This window comes from Manis pentadactyla, chromosome 2 (genome assembly GCF_030020395.1).
Source record: "Manis pentadactyla isolate mManPen7 chromosome 2, mManPen7.hap1, whole genome shotgun sequence".
NCBI classification, from domain to species: Eukaryota; Metazoa; Chordata; class Mammalia; order Pholidota; family Manidae; genus Manis; species Manis pentadactyla.
This window is the reverse complement of record NC_080020.1, coordinates 122,332,594-122,360,098: the sequence shown is the minus strand read 5'-3', so window position 1 is coordinate 122,360,098 and position 27,505 is coordinate 122,332,594. Positions and strand designations below refer to the sequence as shown.

Genomic DNA, 27,505 nt, shown 5'->3' with positions numbered 1-27,505 from the left:
CATGTTACCAGTGGATATCCTCCCTCCAATTGATTTGTGTAAAGTTTCTACTACATTAAATGTATCAAATAAAAGTTGACTCAATGTAAAACTAGTTATGATCTTAAACTATTTCCCGATATACTGAAAGCCACCTAGAAGTGATATAGCACCTGGTTCTGCCAGCATACACACACTGTTAAAAGGTATTGTAAATGTGACAAAATGTAGCTTTATTTTAAGAATTTGAGATTTATTTTAAGAATAACTGTATGTACATTTGCTCTAAAAAAAAGTATGCCTTTTAAACAAAAACTTGCTGATAAAGTTAGTTTGAGAGAAAAGCTCTAATTACATATTTTGTTTAGACTAGAATAATTAACCCACAAATTTTTCCAAGAATAAAGCTGTTCAACTCTTTAAAGAGTAACCATTTTCATTATCTTTTTCCTCTAACATGGGTTTCTGTGTTTTTTGAGAATGCAAGAAATATAATTTCAGTATTTGGGGTCACAAAGACATTATAAGACTCAGGTATTATACCAAAGAATAGTGTATCTTGCTCTTGTAACTATTCTGTTGCTCTAGCTCCATAGAGGCTAATATGGCTGCTTCTCTTCATTCTCACTCGTGGTCTTTGTCTTTTTGGCTTAGGTGAATCTGCTGTGGCTAAATCTCATTGAAGTTTGCACAAGAGCCCCACTGAGTAATTCATATCTCTACCATTTGTGTCCTTCCCTTTTTGTTATAGGAGCTGAATATTTCCAGCTTTTCTAATGTTTCCCATTGGAAGTCATATAGAGACTTCTTTCACATATTTTATTATTTTGAAACTCAAGAAAGTACACAACGCCGAGCAAGAAATTATGATAATATCTCATTAACTATCTGATGAAAACAGAATTTTTTTAATGCAGATCAATAAATTAATACATCATGTACATAGTAATTCTTTGGGGGAAACCTCTTGTCAATGTCACATTAAATCATAATGAACACGTTCTAAAATTTACCTTCATTATCCTGTACTGTGAAGTTTGGATTGACAGCTGCTAAACTGAAGAAAAATTTCTGTCCACCTAAAGGATCATCTTTGTCTATGGCACTTATAGTCTGTATTAGCTGCATAAAAGAGAAAAATGCATATTTGTCAAACTTCCATGGGTATAGTCTGCTTTATGTCATTATTTGACATCCAGTTTTGCCTAAAATTTTTTAAAAGGAAAATACATTTTCTTCCTTGTGCATGTATCTTAATAAAGTTATTCCATCTATTTTATTATTAATTTTAATGGAGTCCTATCTCTATCCCCCTTAACACCTTATACAATAATCAGATCACTGCTTTAAACATAGTATATGATTAATTAATATTAATCAACTATATATGCAACAGATAGCTATGTGTACTTTTTGGCATATATATCAATTTTATCTTTAACTTATATGTACAATAACATTTTATGTATTTTTTTCACATTTAATTTTGCAATAGAGCCTCAGAAATTGTTAGGAATTATTGAATATGAGTATTGATGCCTATGTAAATGGGCAAATTTATGCTTCTTACTGCATTAACTAAACATTTCGTGGAAGTCTAATGGAAATATTCATTACTGACACTTTGTTGACTTAAAAAAGGATTTCAAGTTTAAAACATTATATAAAATATTTTTAAAAATATGAAATTATTTTAACTGTTCTTATTAAATAATTTTTCTTTTAAAGCATCTTTGTCTTTTTGGCTTTTTTGTGGTAAATTGAGGTACTCCCTATTTACTTACAACCTTAGCTATTTGTTTCAAAATGATACAAGAAATATAACTGAACCATAAAAAAATAAATGTTTATTGTCTAGAAATAAGCAGCAAAAAATCATTTAAAACCTTGAATAGTTTAAAAAAATGTATTTTAAAATATAAAATAACTATGAAATTTCAGTGGTAATTTAGTATTAAAAGGAGGCAAGAATTTATGGCTAATGGCTTACCCATTCAAGAAAAAATATATGCTAATATGTGAAGGAATGAAAGAGAAAAATGTCAAAATAGTGTTAACTAATACTCTTTAAGAGGTATCAATTCAGCTACAAAAATATTTCTTGACTGATTCCTGTTGTGGAGCAGTCTTAAAAATTTTATTTTTAAATAGTGATTTAGGAGAATAAATTAGAGAGAAAAAAATGCATAAATAGCAAATCAAGAAAAACAGTAAGCTAATAGAAATTCTTATATTTTATATATCATTAAAATTAATATGTTAATAGTCATATATAGATATATACAATGATAGAAATATAAAAGAGCTAATGGTCTTTTAAAATAAAAACTCAATGTCTCATAATAAATAACTCTGATTACAAATTACAATTCCAGTTCATTTTTACGGACCAAAGTAATATATTTGAAGAGAAAAAAATGGCCACATCTTTACATTTATCTATAAGAAAGTATAAAAGTTAACATAAAAATTCTCAATTGAAATGTATTTTTTAATAAAAGATGTTACCATTGCTGATTTCAAAACCAGTGGTTTAGTTATTTTTTCATTAAAGGACATAAAGGGAAAAAGTCAAACTCATATTAATAATACAAACAAAATAGAAATACATGTTGTAAATCTATATAATATTGCTTATGACCTGAAAACTTTTCTATTTTAGTTGGAAGCACTTACTTCTCTTAAAAGACAAATTATTTTTAATTTGAGACATAATTTAACTTGACTTCTAGTGTCCAACTTCTCCACATCCAGCATTTGCATTTCAGTCTAGTCTTTCTTTCCATTTGTAATCATAAACTGAAAATCATAGTATTTTGTTTTGGTCTATGTACCATGTAAAGTTGCAACAGAAATGAGAAGTTGGCAACAAAAAAAACAGAGATAAAACCATTTTCCCTGTCTCTCCAGATAAGCATTTGCTATTTTATATCTACTGGTGACAAATTCATTTTGACACATTTCTGATAAAAGAGATTGTCACAATTAAGGAAAAAAAAAAACTGGTGATGTCCAGTATTCATTTGCACATATGAAGTATAGATACAGGCAAATCACTTAAATGTTAACTTCTTGGTGATATAATTGGTTTATATTTTCACTGGGATATTCTATAATAATCTTGAATGAACTTGAGGGGTGTTTCAGTGATCATACTCTAATAGTGTAGGATGAAGAACTGATTTTAAGGTGTCGTAAGTTAGAAAATTGGTCACTGAGTATTAATGTTCCAGCTTTTTCAGTGGGAAGAACAGTAGTTCCCACTGAAGAAACATTTTCCCTTTGTTCTGGTAAAAAGCAACTTTTTTCAGTTGTGAGGGAAGTAACTAAATACTGTTATGGAGAAAATATGTGATGGTATATTTTGGGTTTGATAAGGGTCTGGAGCTTAGAGACTACAATGGGTAAATAAATGTAGTACTCCTCCCTGGGAGACTCCCCGGGAGATCTGTGAAACTGAAATCCTATTTCCTTTTCAAAGAGATAAAAAATGATTAAAACAAATTTTATTAACTGAAGGATTGGGGCATGTGTGAGGTAAAATGGAAGAAAAGCAAAGCAGCCAGTCCTCTTTTCTCCCCTTTCTCAAGGTCCCTTGACTCTCTTGGAGATGAAAAGATGGGGAGTCAAGTAGCCTAGTTCAGGTACAAAAGAGACCCCTGATTCTGCATAAGCTTAAGGTGCATTCTTTGGAAGGAGGAAAGCCTTCTCCCCTTATACCAGGGAATAGTCAAGAAGGGGGAAGTGGGTGGCAATTTAGCTTAATTTCTGTCTTCTCATTTTGTCCACATACCAAATGAATGGAATTGTTTTCCTTGTTCTAAGAGCTACTCTAAAGGAGCACTGAATCCAGAGGGGTACTGGATAGATTGAATTATCTATAAATAACTGAAGCACACCCAGAAGTCCTAACAAGCTCTTACTTCCCTGGGAGGAGGGAAGACAAGAGTTAAATGAATTTCAGGAAAGGCTCAGTGAAGGACTTTGTCAAATAAGCACTCTGATTTTGCCTGCTCGAATGTCATAACCTAAAGTATGTAATAGTTTAGTTTAAGCAACAGTTTTTCAGCCTGTGAGACCAAACTGACACCTAACAAACAGGTCTTACTAAAAATAACTATTTGGGATGCTACTGTATATGCAGCCAATTAGATAAATATGTATTAGTTATGTTCCTCCTACAAGTTTCTCAAAATAGACAACTACTTTTTTATTAAGATCACCCCTTAACTTGATTATTTTCCTTCAAAATGCCAACTGATTTTTTTCAATGTCCAAATAATACCAAGTTACTGTGCCAGATAGAGTTTTTTTAAAAAAAGGAAAAAAGCATAAGGAATAGAAACTCAATCCCTTATTTTGTACATTTTGAATACATTTAGAAATCAGTATTTATAATTATTCAAATGCTCTGAAAAGATTCCTCTTGGAAATCAAATAGAATAACTATAAAGGGAGAAATGTATGCAGCAGTTGTAAAGCAGGTAGTTTATCTCTTAGAGAAAAGGCTTCAACTTAACAGCATGCTGAGCCTGCCAAGCAGAGGACTGTTTGGAATGGTATTTTTAGGGCACACAGTTTCATTAAGAAGTAGGTCGGAAGTAGCTAAGTCATTTAAATATTCCAAATTAAACATTGCCATAGCTTTCAATAAAAAAAAAATGAATCCAATTGCAGCAATTTTACTATTTCAAACAACAGACAGGCTATTGAATTCCTGGTAGAATCTTCAGAAAGAAGAATTTGAGCTAGTCCACAAAGTAATTTGCATAAGAATGTAACAATGACATTGATGTTTATAAAGAGCATCAAATGATGTCAAAACACAATGCAGTTTCGTGATGGCTCTTCTTTCTTTAATAAAACACATTTGATTCCCAATTATTATTTATAACATGCAGCTTCCTTCTGTGAAGATAGCACTCAAACCAATTAAGAGCATTTCTTTCAGCTATATACTGGAGCTTTTCAAACAACAAAATGAGTCCACTGAGGAAAAGGACTTAAAGAGTTATAAACAAAGCCAATGTAGGAAGAATGTTTAAAAGATGAAAACTAAGTCATTAAGCACTTTAAGTGTTGCTATAATGATGAAATGCAAGTATAAATCTATGGAACGAATTCTGTGGCCCTGCTTTGAAACCATATTTGCATACATTGGAATATGAATGGAATGTTTTGCTGATCCCATATATTTGTCGCTTTTCCCAAATTTCATTTACCATCTCTCTAGCAGTTATTGATATTTGCCTAATGACACAGCAGTGTTTTTTTTTCCTTTGTTTTTGTAAGCTTCAAAAATTAAACTTATTTCTTCTTACACCTTAAAATTGGCAACAATGCAATCTTAGAAGTTTACAAAGGAAATATGAAACTTGTTACACTGTTATTTAAAGCACTTTCAATCCTAAAAACATCAGGCTATTTTTTGGTTGTTTATTTGTTTTTATCTATATTACTGGGTCTTTATATAATACTTTTATCTCTTTACTCATTCCTGTCACGCTGGGAAGAGAAAACACTTTAAAATCTTCCTATGCTTTTAAATCCAATAGGGGCTCACCTGGCCTGGCCTGGCATTTTCACATACAAAAGTGTCATAAAACACAGCAAATTGTGGGGCATTGTCATTAACATCCAAAATTCTCACAAAAACAGCTACACGAGTCATCTCTTTGGGATTGTCTAGAAAAGGGAAAGGATGAATTTGATTAGGAAGACAATTTGTACACCAGATTTAATTTATGTAAGCATTTTGTGGCTATTAAGCACTCACATAAAAATAAACATCGTGTCATTCTACTAACATAATGAACAAATGCAATAAAGAAAATTACTACACAGTCCAATTAAGTAGTCATGAATTCACTTATTATTGGGCTCAAGAGCACTATTATTATTATGTAAAATATTTTAAACAACACAATCCAGTGTAACTGAGTTCATGTTATATTTTCATTCTTACTGTCCAAATATACAAAATAAAAACTAACATTTATCAAATCTCTGATATACATCATTAAATTGTTTAATTTTTACTGATTTTTTTGGATGAAGTAGTTTTAAATAAATTAGTAACTTGCCCAAGGTCATTAGCTCCTAAGTGGTAGTTGTTATATTACAATCTACCCTTCAACTACTTATATCACTAAAATGTATTCCAACAACTACTCTCAACTCTCCCTTTGGAAATTTTAAAATCCAACTACTAATTGTAAAAGTGGAATGGAAATTTACAATCAAATGTTAAGAGTTTAAAATTTAATTAATATAATTGTTACTGGTACCATTTCAACAATTGAGGCTCAATTTCACATAACAAAATTAGCTCGATAGCAACATATAATAATCATGATTTTTTTCCTACAAATGCTAAAGTCAAGATCATCAAAGTTTTCACATAAAATATGTATTCAAAAATTGTTTTAATTTGTAAGTGGGATTTTAAAATACATATGTCTATTTTGCTTAGCATTGGGTGACAACCGTGTGCTAGTCATAATTCCATTCTCTTCACTAAGGATTTTTCTGGGCACTTGTGCTGATAACAGTGTGTGACTTCTTAAATTCAGGTTATATGCATCAGCTTTGTAATTTCAAAATCTCAGTCTTTGGATATAGTTCAACTTCTGTGTGAACTTTGGCAAAGTCAAGCTAAAGATCAATATAAAAGGAGAAAGATAATTAGCTAAAAACAAAGCAAAACACAAAAATAGCAGATGAGCTGAGGGACAGTAGCATTCTTACTAAATAGCCTCTACCACATGGATTATGGCTTTCTATTTTATCTAAATAATTTTCAGATACAAGAGTAAAAATTACTGGTCGATACAAATAGGGAGTGTATCACTACTTGAAAGAATTTATTTGTCCTCTTTTCTCTCCTTGTAATTATAATGCCACTAAAGCAATGACATCAGCACTTCTAAAAAATAATGTGTAAGAACTGATTACTCAGCAGGAACATTTACAAGGCTGAATGAAGAATTATAGTATGAAGGAATTCTAAATCCATTTGAAGTGTATTTACCACTCTCTCCTCTTTTCAAGAGGAATGTTAAAATGCATCCCTTCTTTGACATCCCTGCTGAAACTTATTTCAGTCTTCTCAGTGCACATCTATTCAGTTCTCAGGTTCTGATTGTGAATTTACTCATCTATTGCTGCATATTGTTCACTTTAGTGTGTCAGGTGTTTAAGAGTTCACACCCTGGTGTACAACAGAGCTACTCTTTGATTCTCAGGGCCACCACTCATTCATTCATTGTGTGATTTTGGCCAAGTTACTCCATCACTCTAAGGCCTTGGTTGACTCAAAGTGAATCAGAATAGAAGTTATAATCTTATACAATTATTTGAAATATTAAGTGAGTTAATGCATGAAAACTTTTCAACATATCAGTTTGTTGATAAGCACCCAATACATGCTGACCATTACTACTAAGATCATCTTTATTACCACTGTCCTATCTTCTTCATTTCCTTACATTATTTAAGATCTTATGCTAACTCTCTCCACACAAAGCATCCACACAGCAAAGACGTGCTAACTAGCTTTCCTATAGTTCATAAGGGTCTAAAGAGGGGTACATTTAGGGAGCAGTGGAGAGAGGTCGAAAAAGAGAAAAATACTATTCTACTATATTCCTAAACCATTTGCAATACCCAGAGGCATAGTTCACCTATAGATGAATCCTCAACTACCTATAGTTACTTGTTCCTATGGGCAAGAGTGGAAAGGTATGATCCTAACATATTTTCTAAAATGTGCTCTTTCACCTATTTATATAATTAGTGGACATAAGCAAACTATTTTCTTTCAATATGAAGTCTTGACATAAAAATAACTCCTTTTTCTTGGTAGCAATTCACTTTCTAACTATGCCACAGAAGCCACAAGAGACAGAAAAGTTTTCTGTCTAAAAAGTTGCACTGCCAGCCCCTTCCCTCCCTAACACAGTATGGAGCATCTCCAGCCTCTTCACAAATAACTCAAGGCCCTTCAGATCGAAAGCTAAATCCACAGGGATAAACGTTTTCTGTGAGGCATCAGGCCTGGAGTCAACTATTAAAAAAAAACAGTGCTTACACTAATCTTTTTACTGGCAGATGCGGCAGCTTATGTATAAATAAAAATATAAAGCATTCCGAGGATGCATCATCCTGAATAGTGGCTGGCATATATTTACCACCTGAGTCTCTCTCAGAGACGTTCACAGGCAAACTCTACTCAATATATCAACAATACAGGATCTTAAAATGTACATCCTAAGGTGAAAAACCATGCCTATGTACTCACAGGCTTTTCCTTACTTCCAAAAAGAGGAAAGCTGAAATTGTTATGTAGAAATCTCAGCTTTCAGAAAGATGTGTTTGGAGCAAGAATTTCCACTAATAAAGAATTAAGTATAGAGAATGTAGTCTCGCAGTCATACAATTTGTGCTACTGTTCCCAGAATGTATTGCAATGATTATGGTTAAATTTTCAGATGTGCCTAGAGGAACTCATTGATTTCTACAACAAACATGTTCTATAATCCTTGGTTGTAACTTTAACTTTAGATTTTTTAAATTCTCCACATGGCATTTAGAAATATATTTTAAGGAAGAAAAAGAGAAGTCATCCCATGATATAATGCACTAAATAATTACCTGGAGTGGTACTTGCCATATGGTGTGATATACTGCTGTGGAATATAGAAGGAAACTGTTAAGAGGCAGGGCCTGGAGACACACTGGCAAGAAGTCCATTTATATATCATTCTGACCTGTTTAGGGCTTGGTGCAATGCACACTTACCATAAACCCAATGTTTAAAATCTAGTGAAAACAATTCCCTATATGCTGTTTCCCTCTCTTCTTCATTCCATTTAACACACAGAACAGCATAGCATAATGCGCCCCTGTCTGCTTGTGGTTTGGCAGGTAGGCATTTCCAGCAGTTACTCCATAGGTTGATTTCATTTAAGGGGAAAAAATAGGTTTCGTTCTTAAAAAGAAGAATGTAATTGGCTTAGCTTTTTGCAGAATTGTAATTATTTCTACTAGCTTTAGAAATTAAATTTCTTGAAGTATCTGAAATGGAAAATGCAATTCCCAGTTCACTGGGCTTGAATAAGGATTTTGAATAAAGCAGAGAGCACAATCTTGATGCTGGGATGACCAGGTTGGCTTCTGTGGGGCATATCTAACCATGGTGGTATGGGAACAGATAGAGAAATAAAAGTGTTCCTTAAAAGGAAAACTAAAAAATCTTCAGTTAGCTTTAAAAGACACAGTCATTTATATCTTTATATCTCTCTATAGAAAAACTGGATCATTTCAGTGGTAGGGTTTGTCTGTATTTCAGAGCCATATTCAAGGAGAAAGCTTACATCTCCTACTTTGTCTTGAAGCTTTGAACTCATTGCTGATGATCTGTGCAGCCTAGTTCCATCCTTCTGAGGCTCTGGGTGGGCAGCTCAAGGTTCTGCCTTCCAAATCCTGGAATGGTTACTTCCAATAACCAGACCTTGATGCATGTTTCTGTTTTCAGCTTAGTATTTCAGATCCGGAAGGTACAGGCTTAGCTTTTCACCATGATTCAGTCCCTAATTAACACGTCTTTTTAAAACAGAGTTGTACTTATCCACATACATCACAGAAGAGGAATCAAGAATCACAGCAGGGCTGGCTTCATGGTCACATGCAGTTACATGGGGCCTCGCACTTAGAAGGCCCCTCGCTTGTTCTGATGCTCTGCTATTGCCGTGTTACATTTCTCAAATCGTTTTTTTCTAGCAAGTGGCTTGACATTTTCCTTTTATAATGGGCTCCACAAATTATGTAGCCAGTCTTATGTGTGGGCAAGACCTTTGTAATTAGAGACAAATACGGTTTTGATACCTGGATCCTGTTTCTAGTTGGGTGAAAGTTTGTAAATAATTATAGAATGAAGTATTAGGTCTAGAAACAAGGTGGCTGATTTCAAATCCCAGTTTTACTACTTTTGGCCTTTTGACTTGGGCAAGTTACTAAAACCCCTAGAGCCTTATTTCCTTGTCTATTAATGAAAGTCAATAAAAATATTAGCTGGAGAAAATTAATTTAAAATTCTTAGACTATAAATTGGTATAGAGTATTTAATGTTAGCTCTTTTTACCAAAATCTTTGTTTCCACATCTGTAAAAGGAAATAATAATATCTACCTATATGTTGTTAAATTATATACATCCAGAATTTCATAAAGATTTTAATTCATCTGCCTATGCAACAAATTTAATACATTTCTTTTTCCCCAAAAGAGAGTATCTTTGGTTCCCAATTTTACATCATTTTTATCCCTCGCTTATGTAGAAACTATTGAAAAAATTACAGGTGTTGAGAAGCCTTTTAAGAACTTAGATTAAAATTACAATTCATGTGTGCGATGGGAAGGAATTATTTTAATATAAAATAAAACCTAAAATATATGGTAAATATTATATACATAAAATTCATCTTACTGATCTCAGCAGCTATTACAGTAAGATTGTGCCATTGAGATAGTTCACGGTCAAGTGGCTTTGATGTATAAAGGGATCCATTTCCAGAATGTATGTTAAAGATCCGGTCAAGGTCAGTATGGCGATCCAAGGAAAATCTGGACAGAGGACAAAGAAAAATACATGGCAGTATTATTGATGGTTTGTAGAAGAAAATTGTGAAATGCCATGACACATGAATAGTGATATATAATAATTTCAGGGAAGCACATAGTGCTGATCCAGAATGCAGACTGTTTTATTCATTTATCACAAACACACACACACACATTCTTTCCAAGGCATGAGTTGGCCTTTGTTTAGCTGAATGCTAAATGCTGGTCTTCCGGTTTGTTATTAAATCATTATCTATTGCTATATTCAACTGACCTTGATGTATTTTTTCACAAAATTGTTGACATTACAGGTGGTTACATTACCAACTGACTTTACCTAGTGATTGAGAATTCTGTTGAGGAATTGCTACAAGGATTGAATGCAAAAGATCATTCCCAGAAGCTTTTTTCTTACAAAGAAAATCACAGACAACATTAATTTCCTCAGAGAAATAGGTTATCAATTTATGAAGGTGTGGCTCCATACATTTAGTAGCTTCATGGCATGAACTGAACATAGATTCCGTTCTTAACCATATATATCATTATAAAGTATCTAGATTTTATAGAGATGTTTTGAAAGTAGAAAAGTTTGAGATAAGAATTTTATACATTTGTATTAAATAGAGTGTCAGGGTATGTATTAAAAAAAACTATGTTGCAAATTGATGGAAGACATTGTGTTGTGGGTTATCCTAAAGCCTAACATCAGGTTTATCAATCATGTTGATTTAGGTGGGATAAAACCCCTTATTTGGGGACTTCCAATAAAGTTTAAATTAGCTCTGCCCTTCATTTGTTTCTGCCACTTCACAATTCTAGTACCTTACACCTGCTTTATAGTTCTTGAGTTAGCAAGCGTAATCCCTAAATTATATTTAATCCTCTGTATTAAAAAATAAACAGAACAAGGCAAAACAAAGATGACAAGATGAGAAGGAGTATTCAGTTATGGCATATCTTTTCCTAAGTCACAACTGCCATTCATTTTGAGGAAAAATATGTAAAATATTATTTTTAATTGAGTTTTGTGAGTAATAATACGAAATAACTTAAAAGGTGCCATGAACCTCTTCTCTTTCAGTGTTTCAAACTTCTGTTATTTCCAAAAATCAACTGAAATTTATGATCCATATGCCAGATTTTGAATAAATTGCATTGGAAGAACAACTTACCATGTAAATACAGTTAATGTGATTTTTACTTTTGAGGACTGCTTATTTTAGATTTTTATTTTAAATCAGTTCTAAAGAGAACAGATAAGCAGTTCACAAGTCTCCTTAATAAATTCTGGCCCTATTAGTACAATATGAATTCAGTTTTGCATTCAAACTATATGTCTTATCATTCACAGATAAAGTAAAATATTGTATTTCCTTATGTGGAATAACAAATAAATGTTCTCCCAAGTTGAAAAAATTATTTTACTACTGAAAGACAACATAAATTTTACCACATCCTTGGAGTGTTCCATGGTTACTTGAAGTAAAATCTATTTGTTCCGTTCCATCCTAAAATACCTTTTACCATCATCTTTTCCATTTAGTGCTTTGTATTAGGAATTCATTTCATCTCACATCTCAAACAGGAAATCAATCAGGAAAACATCAAGCATCATATTGGAGTATAGCAGACACTCAATGAATATTATTTCTCATCTTGAATCTCTTACCTAACAGACTGAGAACTCCTTGAGAAACATGTTAATATCTGACATGGAGATTCACAAATATTTATTAAATGAAAGAAAGAAGGACAGAATTTTTTGACATTTTGGCAAATGATGTTTCCTTATTTCTATAGAAATGTGATATGAAGTTGCAATATGTAAATCAATGCAATGCATTATTGTCTTTGCCAAATCCACTTTACAGGTGTTTTGTCTTCTTCTAATTTAGTTTAAAAAATAGTGACACAATTTAGAGGATTATATCAAAATGTCTTGAAGACAGAGAGAGATCCATGTTCTTTTCCAAACATGATATGAATTTCCAGTTCTCTATTGGCAAATTGTGTGTGTTAATTTTAATCTTCCTATTTAAAATCATTTCCAGAACAGACGTTTTAAGTAAATCCCTTTGATTACTACATTAACAACCACAATACATGATGTAATTTGTAACATGCCCAGTAGTATTCATCCCATAAACACATTGCATTTGTAAAGTTATTTCTTTTATATTGTGTGTGTGTGTGTGTGTGTGTGTGTGTGTGTGTGTGTGTTTGTGTGTCTGCATGGTCTATCAAGATTAACATCTAAGAATATTCATTTGCATTTTCTCCATTGTGAGCATAAATTGAAGTGTACCAAGACCTTCATGGAATGACTATCATTAATAAGCAATGAAGTCATTAATTCTACTGCATATAGCATACATAAGTGGATTCCTTTCGCCTGGTTCTTAGACTTGCATCCTGATTAAATACTTTCTTTTTGTGTCAAAAATCCGGACACATATCTTGACACTTAATAATCATCAGTCTACAAGAGGATGCAAAATCTATTTCATTGTGTGGGAAAGTATCTTTATATTACCACTTAATAATGCCACTAGATATAAACTGAACTCTTTAAAAATATTACATGTCACTTAAAAAAGGCCATTTTGAAATTGGGAACACAGAATACAGCCTGTTAAAGTCAGTTAGGAGCTATGCCAAAAACATGCTTGGTAAGTATTTAATGGGGAAAAATTAAATGTGGTTTATATTCGCTTACATTGATTTATATTGGTTATTTAGAAGCTTCAAAGGAAAAAATATCCAAGAAATGCAGCAATTTCAGTGAAGATGCATGGATTGGGGAAGAGGCATTTATCAGGAAGTCACGTTGGCAGATGGGAGCTGCATGTGATTAGCAGGTGCAGGTTTCTGCTACCAGTATGTGACCTGTGATGCTATGTGTAAATACAGGAAAATATTTAGGTAAAATTATATAAATCAAGTGGTAATGCTAATATATATAAAACATGACTTCAAGATATGGCAGGACCTAGAGAATTTTTGACTTTGAGTCACATGGCACATAAAATTAGAGTTTCTCTATATTCCACTGCTGCATATTGACGAATCGGAGAAGAGGGTACTTGGAAGTGAACAACAACCATTAGGACTACTACTCAACTGGTCCATGTGGAACAAGGAGCAAGCAAAATCAGCCTGCTGAGAATTAGGGAACACCTGAAATCCAAAGCACATGAGGAACCAACAGTTTACAGAGAGCAGTCATTCTAGTAGTGAATATAATATATATATCTTTAAAATAACAGTACAAATGTCAATGAAAGCCGAGTCTTTCTCATTTGTATGCATTTATCACACATATGTTTCTAGGCTGCCATAATAAAGTGAAGAAAAAAAAACTACTTTGATCTTTTCTGGAATGCTCTAATGTTTTTGGATACAGTAGCCAAAACAAACAAAGACCTTCCTTTCTTTGAGGATGGAGTATAGGGGGATTGCCAAAATGTAATATAACTGCACTGTGACATTGCTGCAATTGTATTCTTTTTAACTGTTAAAACTCTCTCCCTCACATATCGTTTAATAACCTGAAAGTACAAATAAAGTGATTTGGTTGCATTGTAAATGCATAGCTGAAATCGTGCCTTTTATCTGTACCAGGAGTCAGAACAACAAATACCTTAAAGAGACAGGCAGATGATACAAGCCAGGTTTCAGGCTAAAAGGCATGATTTGCACTGGAGCAAACTATGAAGCTTGTGCTTCAGAGCACAAGATATTCAGAGACGATTTGTTTTAAATACTTGTGCTCACAAATGTATACAGAACTTATGGAGAGACTATTGTATCTTTCAGTGTATTAAATGCTTTAAGTAGAATTTCATGGTCTCTAAATTTATGTCAATTCCCTTTCTTCTCTTAAACATAGGTGTAATTACCTAATGGGGCTAGAAGTAGAATCTGGGTCCCTTGCCATTACAGTACCAATGATTGTGCCCACTTCAATATCTTCATGAACCTCAAACAGATAGGAGGATCTGCTGAAAACAGGAGGTTCATCCACATCTTCTACAGAGATTTTCACAATTGTCGTATCTTTAAATGGTCCTAGGTAATAAAAACGTGGATCCACGTGGGTATTTTCTGCTTCAACCTTCAGAGTGTAAAGTCTTCGGCTCTCGTAGTCCAGTGGCTGTATAAAGAAATAAATCATCAAATTAGAATGGGGGAAATTGGATTATATGTTCTTTCCAAGTTACACTATGGTTTTTCGAGCCTGGTTGAGCTCTGTCAAGTTGTAGATATTTAAAAGTAATAAAAATAAGATAGTCTTTACATAGCAGATAGTATTCAGTGTTTTTACTTCTTATATATTCAATGTGTAATACTTCAGAACAGAGGAAACTGAGATTTTAAATCTAGGAAAAATAGGAAAGCATCATAAAACCTCTTACAGTGGTCACCCATTACCAGCAAATGGGCTGGTGAATTGTGTAGGTGTTGGTGTGTGTGTGTGTGTGTGTGTGTGTGTGCTGAGGTGGTGGCTGCTGCTAATTTTTTCCAAGCCAAAAATTCAAGTATCTTTTTAAATTTATGCTGTGATATTTCCATTTAATTTCATGGGCTCATGGAACTATATAACCTTCATGAAATTTTGAAGACCAATAAAAATTTCAACAGTTATATGAAACACTGAAGATCAACCTTGAGGAAAAAGGAAATTTCAATAGCAAATTGGTAGTTACATTATGAATCAAAAAATGGAACTTAAATATTGATGTAGTTTAACTGTCACAAGCATAAAATCAAGCCCCTCCTCTCTCACCCATCCTAAAAAGTATGTTTTGTTAACAGAAGAAAGGCATTGTTGACTCAGATTCCTTCAACCTTTTTTATCTGAGGACCAGCAGACTTGCATTACTATTACTTCCCAAACATGAAAACAATGAGAAAGCTACTTTCCCCTCTGCTGGTCACTGTCCATTTAAAAACAGTTAGTGTGGACCTTGGGTTTTGTAGTAGAATAATTCACACTTTAATGGCTACTTTATGCAATAAAGTGTTTGGGACATTTCACTGGGACTTGGTTTACTGTGCCTCGATTTTTTTTCTTATAATGATGGTACTAACTCTACAAAAAAAAAAGCTAGTTACCTTAAAGTGTGTCACTGAACATATGTTAGTAGAAAAGTTTAATTTATGTAGCAGAAGGGAAAATGTGAACAATTAAATTATCTTCCAATCCATGCTGTCTCTTCTTATTAGCAACTCTAATTGCTGCTTCCTGCATCTGGATGGAGGACAAGCTACTTTTTATACTTCCAACTGTGATGATATATTATTATCTGTTTTTATTAGCTGTTAATTGTTTTTTAAGAAACAATATAATTATGGAGGAGGGACTTTTATTAATGTGGCTCAGAAACATAATCACACATATATTAACTTTTAAATTTTGTAAAAATCTCAGGCTTCATGTTTCAGTCAACAAAAGCAATTAGTCACAATATCCAAGGAGATCTTTGGCTTTCTCTCTCTCATACTTACACACAATAGAAATTACATTTGAAGATGATAGTGATATTTCTTAATGGATAATGAATGAGTGGGTAGTACACAAAATCTTTACTTGTTCAATGCTTATTTATTCTCATGCTGTGCACCTTTTTCACAGTTATGATGCCTTCCTGTGTGTCCTTCTCAGTGATGATGTCAAACATATCAGTCCCGTCTCCATCAATAATTCGGTATTCTACTTCAGCATTTTTCCCAGTGTCTGCGTCGGTTGCTTTTACACTTCCAATGGCTGTACCAACTGGGGAGGATTCAAGAACTCGAAGATGCATGGTGTCTGCAAAGAATAAAGAAAAGAAGAGAGAAGGAGGAGGGATGAAGGAAGACATTTCTTAATAGAATGTTCAGAGGTAAAACGTGTATGAGAGAACATTATAAATCTTAAACTCTACATCAGATATCAACTAGTAAGTTGAATACCCATAATACAGGTAATACTAAAGTAAGGTCTAGGAACAGAACAAGTGCAGCTTCGGGGGCTTTAGTCTGTGAGTACCAAACTCCAATTGTGTTAAGAATTCTGGTTTTAAAATGAGCGTGTTGTCTTTCTGGCATTCGCATAAATAGAGATCAGCTTTGAGGACAGATTTGTACCTTTGTATGTTTACACAATCACAGTACATCACAGAATACACAGTAAACATTTATATCCAATTTTTTTCCTGTCTTGTATTCAGTTGTTAACTACCTTTATGATAGCTGTGCAACAGAACATTACAAAATTCCATGAATTCAGCCTTAGTCGGGAGGAATCCTGTTTCCATTTGTGACAGGAAAAACAAAGGACAGTCTGTGGAAGAAATACAAAGATGCCCTTCATAGTGTCAATGTAAAAACACTAAATTCTGACAAACTCCTCTCCATTTCAGAGCAAAACAAGAATTTATCTCAGTCCCTGCTGTACCTAGATGTCCTTCCAGCATGAACAACCTCTCCTGCTAATCAGATTTATGTTTTAGCACCTGATCATAAACCACGAATTACTGACAGATTAATCGACCTGAAGCACACTTCTGATTATAGCACCTTCTTGCTCATAAACCTTAAGTAATTCTCCTTAATATACATAATAAAGCCCAAATCTCTTAGCCAGTCACGCTTTTGCCTGATTATATCTTTCCTAATGTATTTTTCATTTAGTCATTTCCATGACAGATTTGTACCAAACTGGACTTTTCAAAGTTTTCTTGTCAAAACAAGTTCCCTATGATTCTCTATTTTTCATGTTATTTCTCTCACATAAAATTCCTCCCCCACTACCCTAAGATAATCCTAATACAATTTGCCAGATCTGAGAAGACAGCACTGTTTTGGTGTAAGTGCTGGGGGGGCTATGCTCCCCAAAATTCACATGTTGAACCTCTAATCCCCATTCAGAACCTCAGAATGTAATTGTATTAGGAGATAGGGCCTTTAAAGAGGTAACTAAGGTTAAATGGGAACATCAGGGTGGCCCCTAATCTAAGATGACTAGTGTCCTAATAAGAAAAGGAGATTTGGACTCAGGTACAGAGAGGATATAGGGAGAAGACAGCCGTCTACTAGCCAAGCAGGCCTCAGGAGAGACCAACTCTGCTGCCACTTTGATCTTGGACTTCTAGCTTACAGAACTATGAGAAAATAGATTTTTGTCATTTACGTCAACCGATCTGTGGCATCTTGTTATGGTAGCCTTAACAAACTAACGCAGGCACCTACATCTGCTCAGTTTGTGAAGTCATTTCCTAGGACTTAGCCCATCTCAGACACTTCCAGTAGTACACATTGAAGCCATGTTTCCATTTCCTAGGAGATCATTAAGACTCAGTTTCCAGCACACTCCAGTTAGTTACTTAGTGTGTATTTTTTATTCTTTTTTCTACATTTTGCTCTCTGTGTATCTTTGGTAACATATTTGAAAGCAGCTGTCAGCTCATTCCTTGCCTACCGTCTTACTGGCTCTCTCTGCCTTCGCTGTTTCTTCTCCTACACACACCTGTCCCTGCCTGCCGAGGCTGCTGCTGCTCACTTCCTCAGGGTGACTGCTCAGCTGTGACCTCCTCAGACGCAAGGGAAAATAACCGCATTGAAAATACCACTCCCAACCACTTTTCATATCATTTGCCACTGCTAGGCATTTTTTTATTTACTTAGTTATTTGTATGAACCATGAGGATGTAATACAAAACAGGGACATTGTATTTTTCACCATTCTGTTTCCATCGTATTTCTTTGAGCTTATTTTTGTATTGGATAAATGAGAAAGTTCCTAACTTGTCTACAAGCTCCTGTACTTGGCCAAATCCAGGCCCATCTCAGATACTTTCAGTAGTACACACTGAACCCATGGTACCATTTTGAAAATAATAACGTTATCAATAATGACTCAAAGTTTCCAAGCTATTTGATTGATCCTATAGTGCTTACAGTATACATAAACTGGGCTTCCATAATTTGGCTCCTCTCTCTACCCATTCTCTCCCTTACTTCATACTCTCCATTACACTGTTTTCCTCTCAGTTTTCCTATTTGCTTTTCTTACTGCAATTTAATATACTTTTCCTCCTTTTGAAAGATTTCACATACAAGTCTTTGTCTGGCAACCTCTCACTCTTCCTTTTGATATATACCTATTTCACTATGATTCCACTACAGAACATAATGAGCTCTAACTTACCTACTGCAAGAACTTCCTTTAAAAAATTAAGTGTAAAGAAGCACCACTTCAATACATTAATTTATTACACTCAGCAGAAGTAGCCTTTCTAAAAGGCAAAAATATTACTGCTCTGCTGAAAGCACCTATTATTGATGTTAGGATAAATAGTAATTTCTTCACTTGGTTTATAATATCTTGTAAAATCTAGTTTCTGTTAAAAATCTCTAGAACCATGATTATCTATTCTCAAATCACAGCTACAGTAATGTTTTTTCAATTAATGTTCAGAAAACCAGACCAAAACCATTATAAACATAGAAATATTTAACAGAATAAATACAAATAATGTGATCTGACTTATGTATATATGTATACATATAAAACTTTCATGCACCATTTAGAGAATACAGGTTCTTTTCAAGGAGGCATGAAGCCCAATTTGATCAAGTACTAAGTTATTAGCCAAGTTTGAATACATTTTAATAAATCAGTGTCTGCTAAATTCTCTAATGATGCTACAAGGTAGAGGTTAAAACAAAAAAGATAACCACCAAATACTCATATTCTTGCAAATTTAGAAGAGAATTAAAAGTAACTTCTATGTAACTGATAGTTCAAAGAAGATACAAATTTGGAGACTTAAAAATATTGAGGAGGCGGAGCCAACATGGCGGCGTGAGTAGGACAGTGGGAATCTCCTCCCAAAAACATATATACTTTTGAAAATACAACAAACACAACTAGCCCTAAAAGAGAGACCAGAAGACGCAGGACAGTGGCCAGACTGCAGCTACACCAGCGAGAACCCAGCGACTGGTGAAAGGGGTAAGATACAAGACCCGGCCCGGCGGGACCCGAGCGCCCCTCCCCCCAGCTCCCGGTGGGAGAAGAGCAGGCAGAGCGGGAGGGAGACGGAGCCCAGGACTGCCGAACACCCAGCCCCAGCCATCCGGGCCAGAGCGCAGACACAGTACATGCCCAGGGGGCCCTGGATACTGGGGGAACAGGGAGTAAGACCTCTGAGCGGGTGCTGAAGCTGATGCCCCTGTGACAAAGAAAAGCGGGGGCTTTTTGAAAGTCTTAAAGGGACAGGGACTTAACAGCTTGACGGAAACAACCCAGGTCACAGTACAGCAGCTGGAAATTACAGGGAAAACCGGGTGCACTATCCCCCTGGGCAACAGCTCTGAGACCCCTCACGGAGGCAAACAGTCAAGCAGCCCCCCATCCATTACCCCACCGGGCGCTGCGAAAGCAGAGAAGCAGCCTGAGACAAATTCCGCCCACAGAAAGGGAAATTTCTCCCTTCAGGCCAGGCAAGACACAAAGACCCACTCTACACGCAATTACCCAACACAAGCCACTAGGGGTCGCAGTTGCCCCAGTAAAGAAAGGCCAGTAGCAAGTGAAAATTTTGGCCCTCCCAGCTGACAGTCAATAGCACCTGTCAACATGAAAAGGCAAAAAAATATGATCCAGACAAGACTAACCCAGACAGCTTCAGCATCTGCTACATCTTCCCCTGAGAAGGAATCTGGGGAGATAGATTTAGCCAGTCTACCTGAAAAAGAATTCAAAACAAAAGTCATAACCATGCTGATGGACTTGCAGAGAAATATGCAAGAACTAAGGAAGGAGAATTCAGAAATAAAACAAGCTCTGGAAGGACTTCAAAACAGAATGGACGAGATGCAAGAGACCATTAGTGGACTAGAAAACAGAGAACAGGAACGCAGAGAAGCTGATGCAGAGAGAGATAAAAGGATCTCCAGGAATGAAAGAATTTTAAGAGAGCTGAGTGATCAATCTAAATGGAATAATATAAGAATCATAGGCATTCCAGAAGAAGTAGAGAGAGAAAAGGGGATAGAAAATGTCTTTGAAGAAATAATTGCTGAAAATTTCCCCAAACTAGGGGAAGAAATGGCCTCTCAGACCACAGAGGTACACAGAACTCCCATGACAAGGGATCCAAGGAGGGCAACACCAAGACACATAATAATTAAAATGGCAAAGATCAAAGACAAGGACAAGGTATTACAAGCAGCCAGAGAGAAAAAAAAGGTTACCTACAAAGGAAAACCCATCAGGCTATCATCAGACTTCTCAACAGAAACCCTACAGGCCAGAAGAGAATGGCATGATATACTTAATGCAATGAAACAGAAGGGCCTCGAACCAAGACTACTGTATCCAGCACGAATATCATTTAAATATGAAGGAGGGATTAAACAATTCCCAGACAAGCAAAAGTTGAGGGAATTTGCCTCCCACAAACCACCTCTACAGGGCATCCTACAGGGACTGCTCTAGATGGGAGCACTCCTAAAAAGAGCACACAACAAAACACACAACATATGAAGAAGGGAGGAGGAGGAATAAGAAGGGAGAGAAATAAAGAATCATCAGATTGTGTTTATAATAGCTCAACAAGCGAGTTAAGTTAGACAGTAAGACAGTAAAGAAGCTAACCCTAAACCTTTGGTAACCACAAACTTAAAGCCTGCAATGGCAATAAATTCATACCTTTCAATAATCACCCTAAATGTAAATGGACTGAATGCACCAATCAAAAGACACAGAATAATAGAATGGATAAAAAAGCAAGATCCATCCATATGCTGCTTACAAGAGACTCACCTCAAACCCAAAGACGCGCACAGACTTAAAGTCAAGGGATGGAAAAAGATATTTCAAGCAAACAACAGAGAGAAGAAAGCAGGTGTTGCAATTCTGGTATCAGACAAAACAGACTTCAAAATAAAGAAAGTAACAAAAGACAAAGAAGGACATTACATAATGATAAAGGGCTCAGTCCATCAAGAGGATATAACCATTATAAATATATATGCACCCAATACAGGAGCACCAACATACCTGAAACAAATATTAACAGAACTAAAGGAGGAAATAGAATGCAATGCATTCATTCTAGGAGACTTCAACACACCACTCACTCCAAAGGACAGATCCACCAGACAGAAAATAAGTAAGGACACAGAGGCACTGAACAACACACTAGAACAGATGGACCTAATAGACATCTACAGAACTCTACATCCAAAAGCAACAGGATACACGTTCTTCTCAAGTGCACATGGAACATTCTCCAGAATAGACCACATACTAGGACACAAAAAGAGCCTCAGTAAATTCCAAAATATTGAAATCCTACCAACCAACTTTTCAGACCACAAAGGCATTAAACTAGAAATAAACTGTTCAAAGAAAGCAAAAAGGCTCACAAACACATGGAGGCTAAACAACACGCTCCTAAATAATCAATGGATCAATGACCAAATCAAAATGGAGATCCAGCAATATATGGAAACAAATGACAACAACAACACTAAGCCCCAACTTCTGTGGGACGCAGCAAAAGCAGTCTTAAGAGGAAAGTATATAGCACTCCAAGCATATTTAAAAAAGGAAGAGCAATCCCAAATGAACGGTCTAATGTCACAACTATCAAAATTGGAAAAAGAAGAACAAATGAGGCCTAAGGTCAGCAGAAGGAGGGACATAATAAAGATCAGAGAAGAAATAAATAAAATTGAGAAGAATAAAACAATAGCAAAAATCAATGAAACCAAGAGCTGGTTCTTCGAGAAAATAAACAAAATAGAAAAGCCTCTAGCCAGACTTATTAAGAAGAAAAGAGAGTCAACACAAATACACAGTATCAGAAATGAGAAAAGAAAAATCACAACAGATCCCGCAGAAATACAAAAAATTATTAGAGACTACTATGAAAACCTAAATGCTAACAAGCTGGGAAACCTAGGAGAAATGGACAACTCCCTAGAAAAATACAACCTTCCAAGACTGACCCAAAAAGAAACAGAAAATCTAAACAGACCAATTACCAGCAACGAAATTGAAGCGGTAATCAAAAAACTACCAAAGAACAAAACCCCCAGGCCAGATGGATTTACCTCGGAATTTTATCAGACATACAGGGAAGACATAATACCCATTCTCCTTAAGGTTTTCCAAGAAATAGAAGAGGAGGGGATACACCCAAACTCATTCTATGAAGCTAACATCACCCTAATACCAAAACCAGGCAAAGACACCACCAAAAAAGAAAACTACAGACCAATATCCCTGATGAACGTAGACGCAAAAATACTCAACAAAATTTTAGCAAACCGAATTCAAAAATACATCAAAACCATCGTACACCATGACCAAGTGGGATTCATCCCAGGGATGCAAGGATGGCACAACATTCGAAAGTCCATCAATATCATCCACCACATCAACAAAAAGAAAGACAAAAACCACATGATCATCTCCATAGATGCTGAAAAAGCATTTGACAAAGTTCAACAGCCATTCATGATAAAAACTCTCAGCAAAATGGGAATAGAGGGCAAGTACCTCAACATAATAAAGGCCATCTATGAAAAACCCACAGCCAACATTATATTGAATAGCGAGAAGCTGAAAGCATTTCCTCTGAGATCGGGAACTAGACAGGGATGCCCACTCTCCCCACTGTTATTTAACCTTGTACTAGAGGTCCTAGCCACGGCAATCAGACAGAACAAAAAAATACAAGGAATCCAGATTGGCAAAGAAGAAGTCAAACTGTCACTATTTGCAGATGACATGATACTGTACATAAAAAACCCTAAAGACTCCACCCCAGAACTACTAGAACTGATATCGGAATACAGCAAAGTTGCAGGATACAAAATCAACACACAGAAATCTGTGGCTTTCCTATATACCAACAATGAACCAACAGAAAGAGAAATCAGGAAAACAACTCCATTCACAATTGCATCAAAAAAAATAAAATACCTAGGAATAAACCTAACCAAAGAAGTGAAAGACTTATATTCTGAAAACTACAAGTCACTCTTAAAAGAAATTAAAGAGGACACTAACAGATGGAAACGCATCCCATGCTCATGGCTAGGAAGAATTAATATCGTCAAAATGGCCATCCTGCCCAAAGCAATATACAGATTTGATGCAATCCCTATGAAACTACCAGCAACATTCTTCAATGAACTGGAACAAATAATTCAAAAATTCATATGGAAACACCAAGGACCCCGAATAGCCAAAGCAATCCTGAGAAAGAAGAATAAAGTAGGGGGGATCTCACTCCCCAACTTCAAGCTCTATTATAAAGCCATAGTAATCAAGACAATTTGGTCCTGGCACAAGAACAGAGCCACAGACCAATGGAACAGACTAGACAATCCAGACATTAACTCAGACATATATGGTCAATTAATATTTGATAAAGGAGCCATGGACATACAATGGCGAAATGACAGTCTCTTCAACAGATGGTGCTGGCAAAACTGGACAGCTACATGTAGGAGAATGAAACTGGACCATCGTCTAACCCCATATACAAAAGTAAACTCAAAATGGATCAAAGACCTGAATGTAAGTCAGGAAACCATTAAACTCTTGGAAGAAAACATAGGCACAAACCTCTTAGACATAAACATGAGTGACCTCTTCTTGAACATATCTCCCCGGGCAAGGAAAACAACAGCAAAAATGAACAAGTGGGACTATATTAAGCTGAAAAGCTTCTGTAGAGCAAAAGACACCATCAATAGAACAAAAAGGAACCCTACAGTATGGGAGAATATCTTTGAAAATGACACATCCGATAAAGGCTTGACGTCCAGAATATATAAAGAGCTCACACGCCTCAACAATCAAAAAACAAATAACCCAATTAAAAAATGGGCAAAGGAACTGAACAGATGGTTCCCCAAAAAAGAAATACAGATGGCCAACAGACACATGAAAAGATGCTCCACATCGCTAATTATCAGAGAAATGCAAATTAAAACTACAATGAGGTATCACCTCACACCAGTAAGGATGGCTGCCATCCAAAAGACAAACAACAACAAATGTTGGCGAGGCTGTGGAGAAAGGGGAACCCTCCTACACTGCTGGTGGGAATGTAAACTTGTTCAACCATTGTGGAAAGCAGTATGGAGGTACATCAAAATGCTCAAAACAGACTTACCATTTGACCCAGGAATTGCACTCCTAGGAATTTACCCTAAGAATGCAGCAATCAAGTTTGAGAAAGATCAGTGCACCCCTATGTTTATCGCAGCACTATTTACAAGAGCCAAGAATTGGAAGCAACCTAAATGTCCATCGATAGATGAATGGATAAAGAAGAAGTGGTACATATACACAATGGAATACTACTCAGCCATAAGAAAAGGGCAAATCCAAGCATTTGCAGCAACATGGATGGAGCTGGAGGGTATTTTGCTCAGTGTAACAAGCCAAGCAGAGAAAGAGAAATATCAAATGATTTCACTCATCTGTGGAATATAAGAACAAAGGAAAAACTGAAGGAACAAAACAGCAGCAGAATCACAGAACTCAAGAATGGACTAACAGGTACCAAAGGGAAAGGGACTGGGGAGGATGGGTGGGTAGGGAGGTATAAGGGGGGGAGAAGTAGGGGGGTATTAAGATTAGCATCCATAGCGGGGTGGGAGAAAGGGGAGGGCTGTACAACACAGAGAAGACAAGTAGTGATTCTACAACAGTTTGCTACGCTGATGGACAGTGACTGTAAAGGAGTATATAGGGGGGACCTGGTATAGGGGAGAGCCTAGTAAACAAAGTATTCGTCATGTAAGTGTAGATTAATGATTAAAAAAAAAAAAATGCAGTTCCTATGTGGTGACCTCTAATGAGTTCTACACAATGATATAAAGGACATATAAAAGTGTAGGCAAAGGGTCTGTTTGTGTTTATACAGAGGATCAAAGCCTAATTTGGCTACCCCGAAAATGAACTAAGATACGATATGAGAAAGAACTTCCAACATCAGCACTCTCAGGAAGACTCATGACAGAAGATGATCAGAAAAACAAAACAAAACAAAAAAAAACTTCAACAAAGATCCACACACTCACAGGTGTAGATGCACTCATCCCACCAGTTCCTGTACTTGCCATGGGAAAGATGAAGGAGATATCTAAGCTGGCCTGTGCATGCAGTAAAACAAAAATTGGACTGGATCTATACTGTTGGAACTCAACCAAGAATTAGGAGAAGTGCAAATTGTAGCACTCCAAAATCTTACAACCACAGACTATTTATCGTTAAAAGAACATATGGGATATGAACAGTCCCCAGGAATGGGGTGTTCTAGTTTATCTGAATTCTCTCAGACTGTTTAAGTTCAGTCGGACAATATCCACCATATCATAGATAAGTTTTCACAAATGCCTAAGGTGCCTAACTGGTTTTCTTGGTTTCACTGGAGATGGCTGGTAATTACAGGTATGCTTTGGTTAGGTAACTATATTCCTATTATGTTAATGTGTGTGCACAATTTAATTAGTAGTTTAAAACCTATCCATGCTGAAGTTACTCTACAAGAAGATATGTCAAAGAAATAATCAATCTTCCCAGGTTTTCTTCTGCCTGCTACTTCTATAGCTTTTCTTCTTCCTACCTAATCACAACCTTTAAATAGAACTCGTGCCACATGTCGAATTTACCGAGTATCATAACTCCTCCAAGTGGTAAAGATACCTCAAGACAAATGCTGGGCATAGAAGCCACAGGGCATAAATATGCAAAGAAGTAAAAAGCTAACCATTTCAAACAATAAGGCTTCTCTCTCACTTACCAACTTTACATTTCCCTGTATGGCCCCGGAAGATGACTGGTTAGCCAGAGACGGGTAAGATTCCTCAAGGGAGGAACAACCTAAGACAGGCACAGTCGCAGGGGGCCATCTGGTGAGAAAATGGGGAGCAGCAGAGTTGAGGCTTAGAACCTCCCCCCTCATGTTCTGAGAGAAATCTTCTGCATACATGGATGTTTATTGCCCTCGTCTAGCGCGGATTAACACATAGTCTACAGGCACACACCTGATCATCTACGTTTGCTCTCTTACAACACTAAACTCTGTTTTCTACCTTTATCTCGTATCTACCTACCACTTCAGCATTTTATTAAAAATAATAATAATAGAGAAATGTGGTATCCACATATAAATCAGGTTTAAAAATCAAATGGATATTCATATTTGAACTGACTGTGTATAGTTCATAATGCATTAACAAAACCGAAAGTTTCTGTGATGACTGCCCTTGTACTGTTCACCATGTAACTTATTCACTATGTAAGAATTTGTACTCCATGTAAGAAATTGTTCATTATGCATCAGAAGATTGGAGACTGACGAAAATTGGGCTTGGGGTGGATTAATGATTGTGCATTGAGTATTGACCCCCCTATACAGAGATTTGTTGTGTTTAACAACTATTTGATCAATAAATATGAGAGATGCCCTCACAATATATATATATATATATATATATATATATATATATATATATAAACACACTTCCAATTGTAAAATAAATAAGTAACTGGGATGTAATGTATAGCATAAGGAATATAGTCAAAATATTGTAACAACTTGGTATGGTGATACCTGGTACCTAGAAATATCATGTATATAAATGTTGAGTCGCTGTGTTGTACACCTGAAACTAATGTAATGCAATGCTGTTGTCAACTACCCTTCAATTAAAAAAAAAAAAAATATTGAAAGCAATGAAAAGAAATTAAAACAATAATGCACAGAAAATGATTCTACTTAAAGCAGGTAGTTTATAACTTTATGTGCTTATATAAAAAGAGACAAGCTGAAATTAATGAGCTAAGCATTAAATATAAGAAACTAGAAAAGGCATAATAGCCATCAA

General features: G+C 35.5%; 1 protein-coding gene across 2 annotated transcripts in view; it reads right to left on the bottom strand.

The window, feature by feature from the left end:
• LOC118918184 (cadherin-10) overlaps window positions 1-27,505 on the bottom strand; it is a 171,353-nt gene that overhangs the window by 5,773 nt on the left and 138,075 nt on the right. For both annotated transcript variants that reach the window (XM_036896730.2, XM_036896729.2), the window contains exons 6-10: window positions 16,225-16,412; window positions 14,500-14,753; window positions 10,464-10,600; window positions 5,543-5,664; window positions 993-1,101 (exon numbers count right to left, since the gene is read on the bottom strand). In XM_036896730.2, coding sequence (XP_036752625.2) covers window positions 993-1,101; window positions 5,543-5,664; window positions 10,464-10,600; window positions 14,500-14,753; window positions 16,225-16,412 — 810 coding nt within the window. The remainder of the gene's footprint in view (window positions 1-992; window positions 1,102-5,542; window positions 5,665-10,463; window positions 10,601-14,499; window positions 14,754-16,224; window positions 16,413-27,505) is intronic.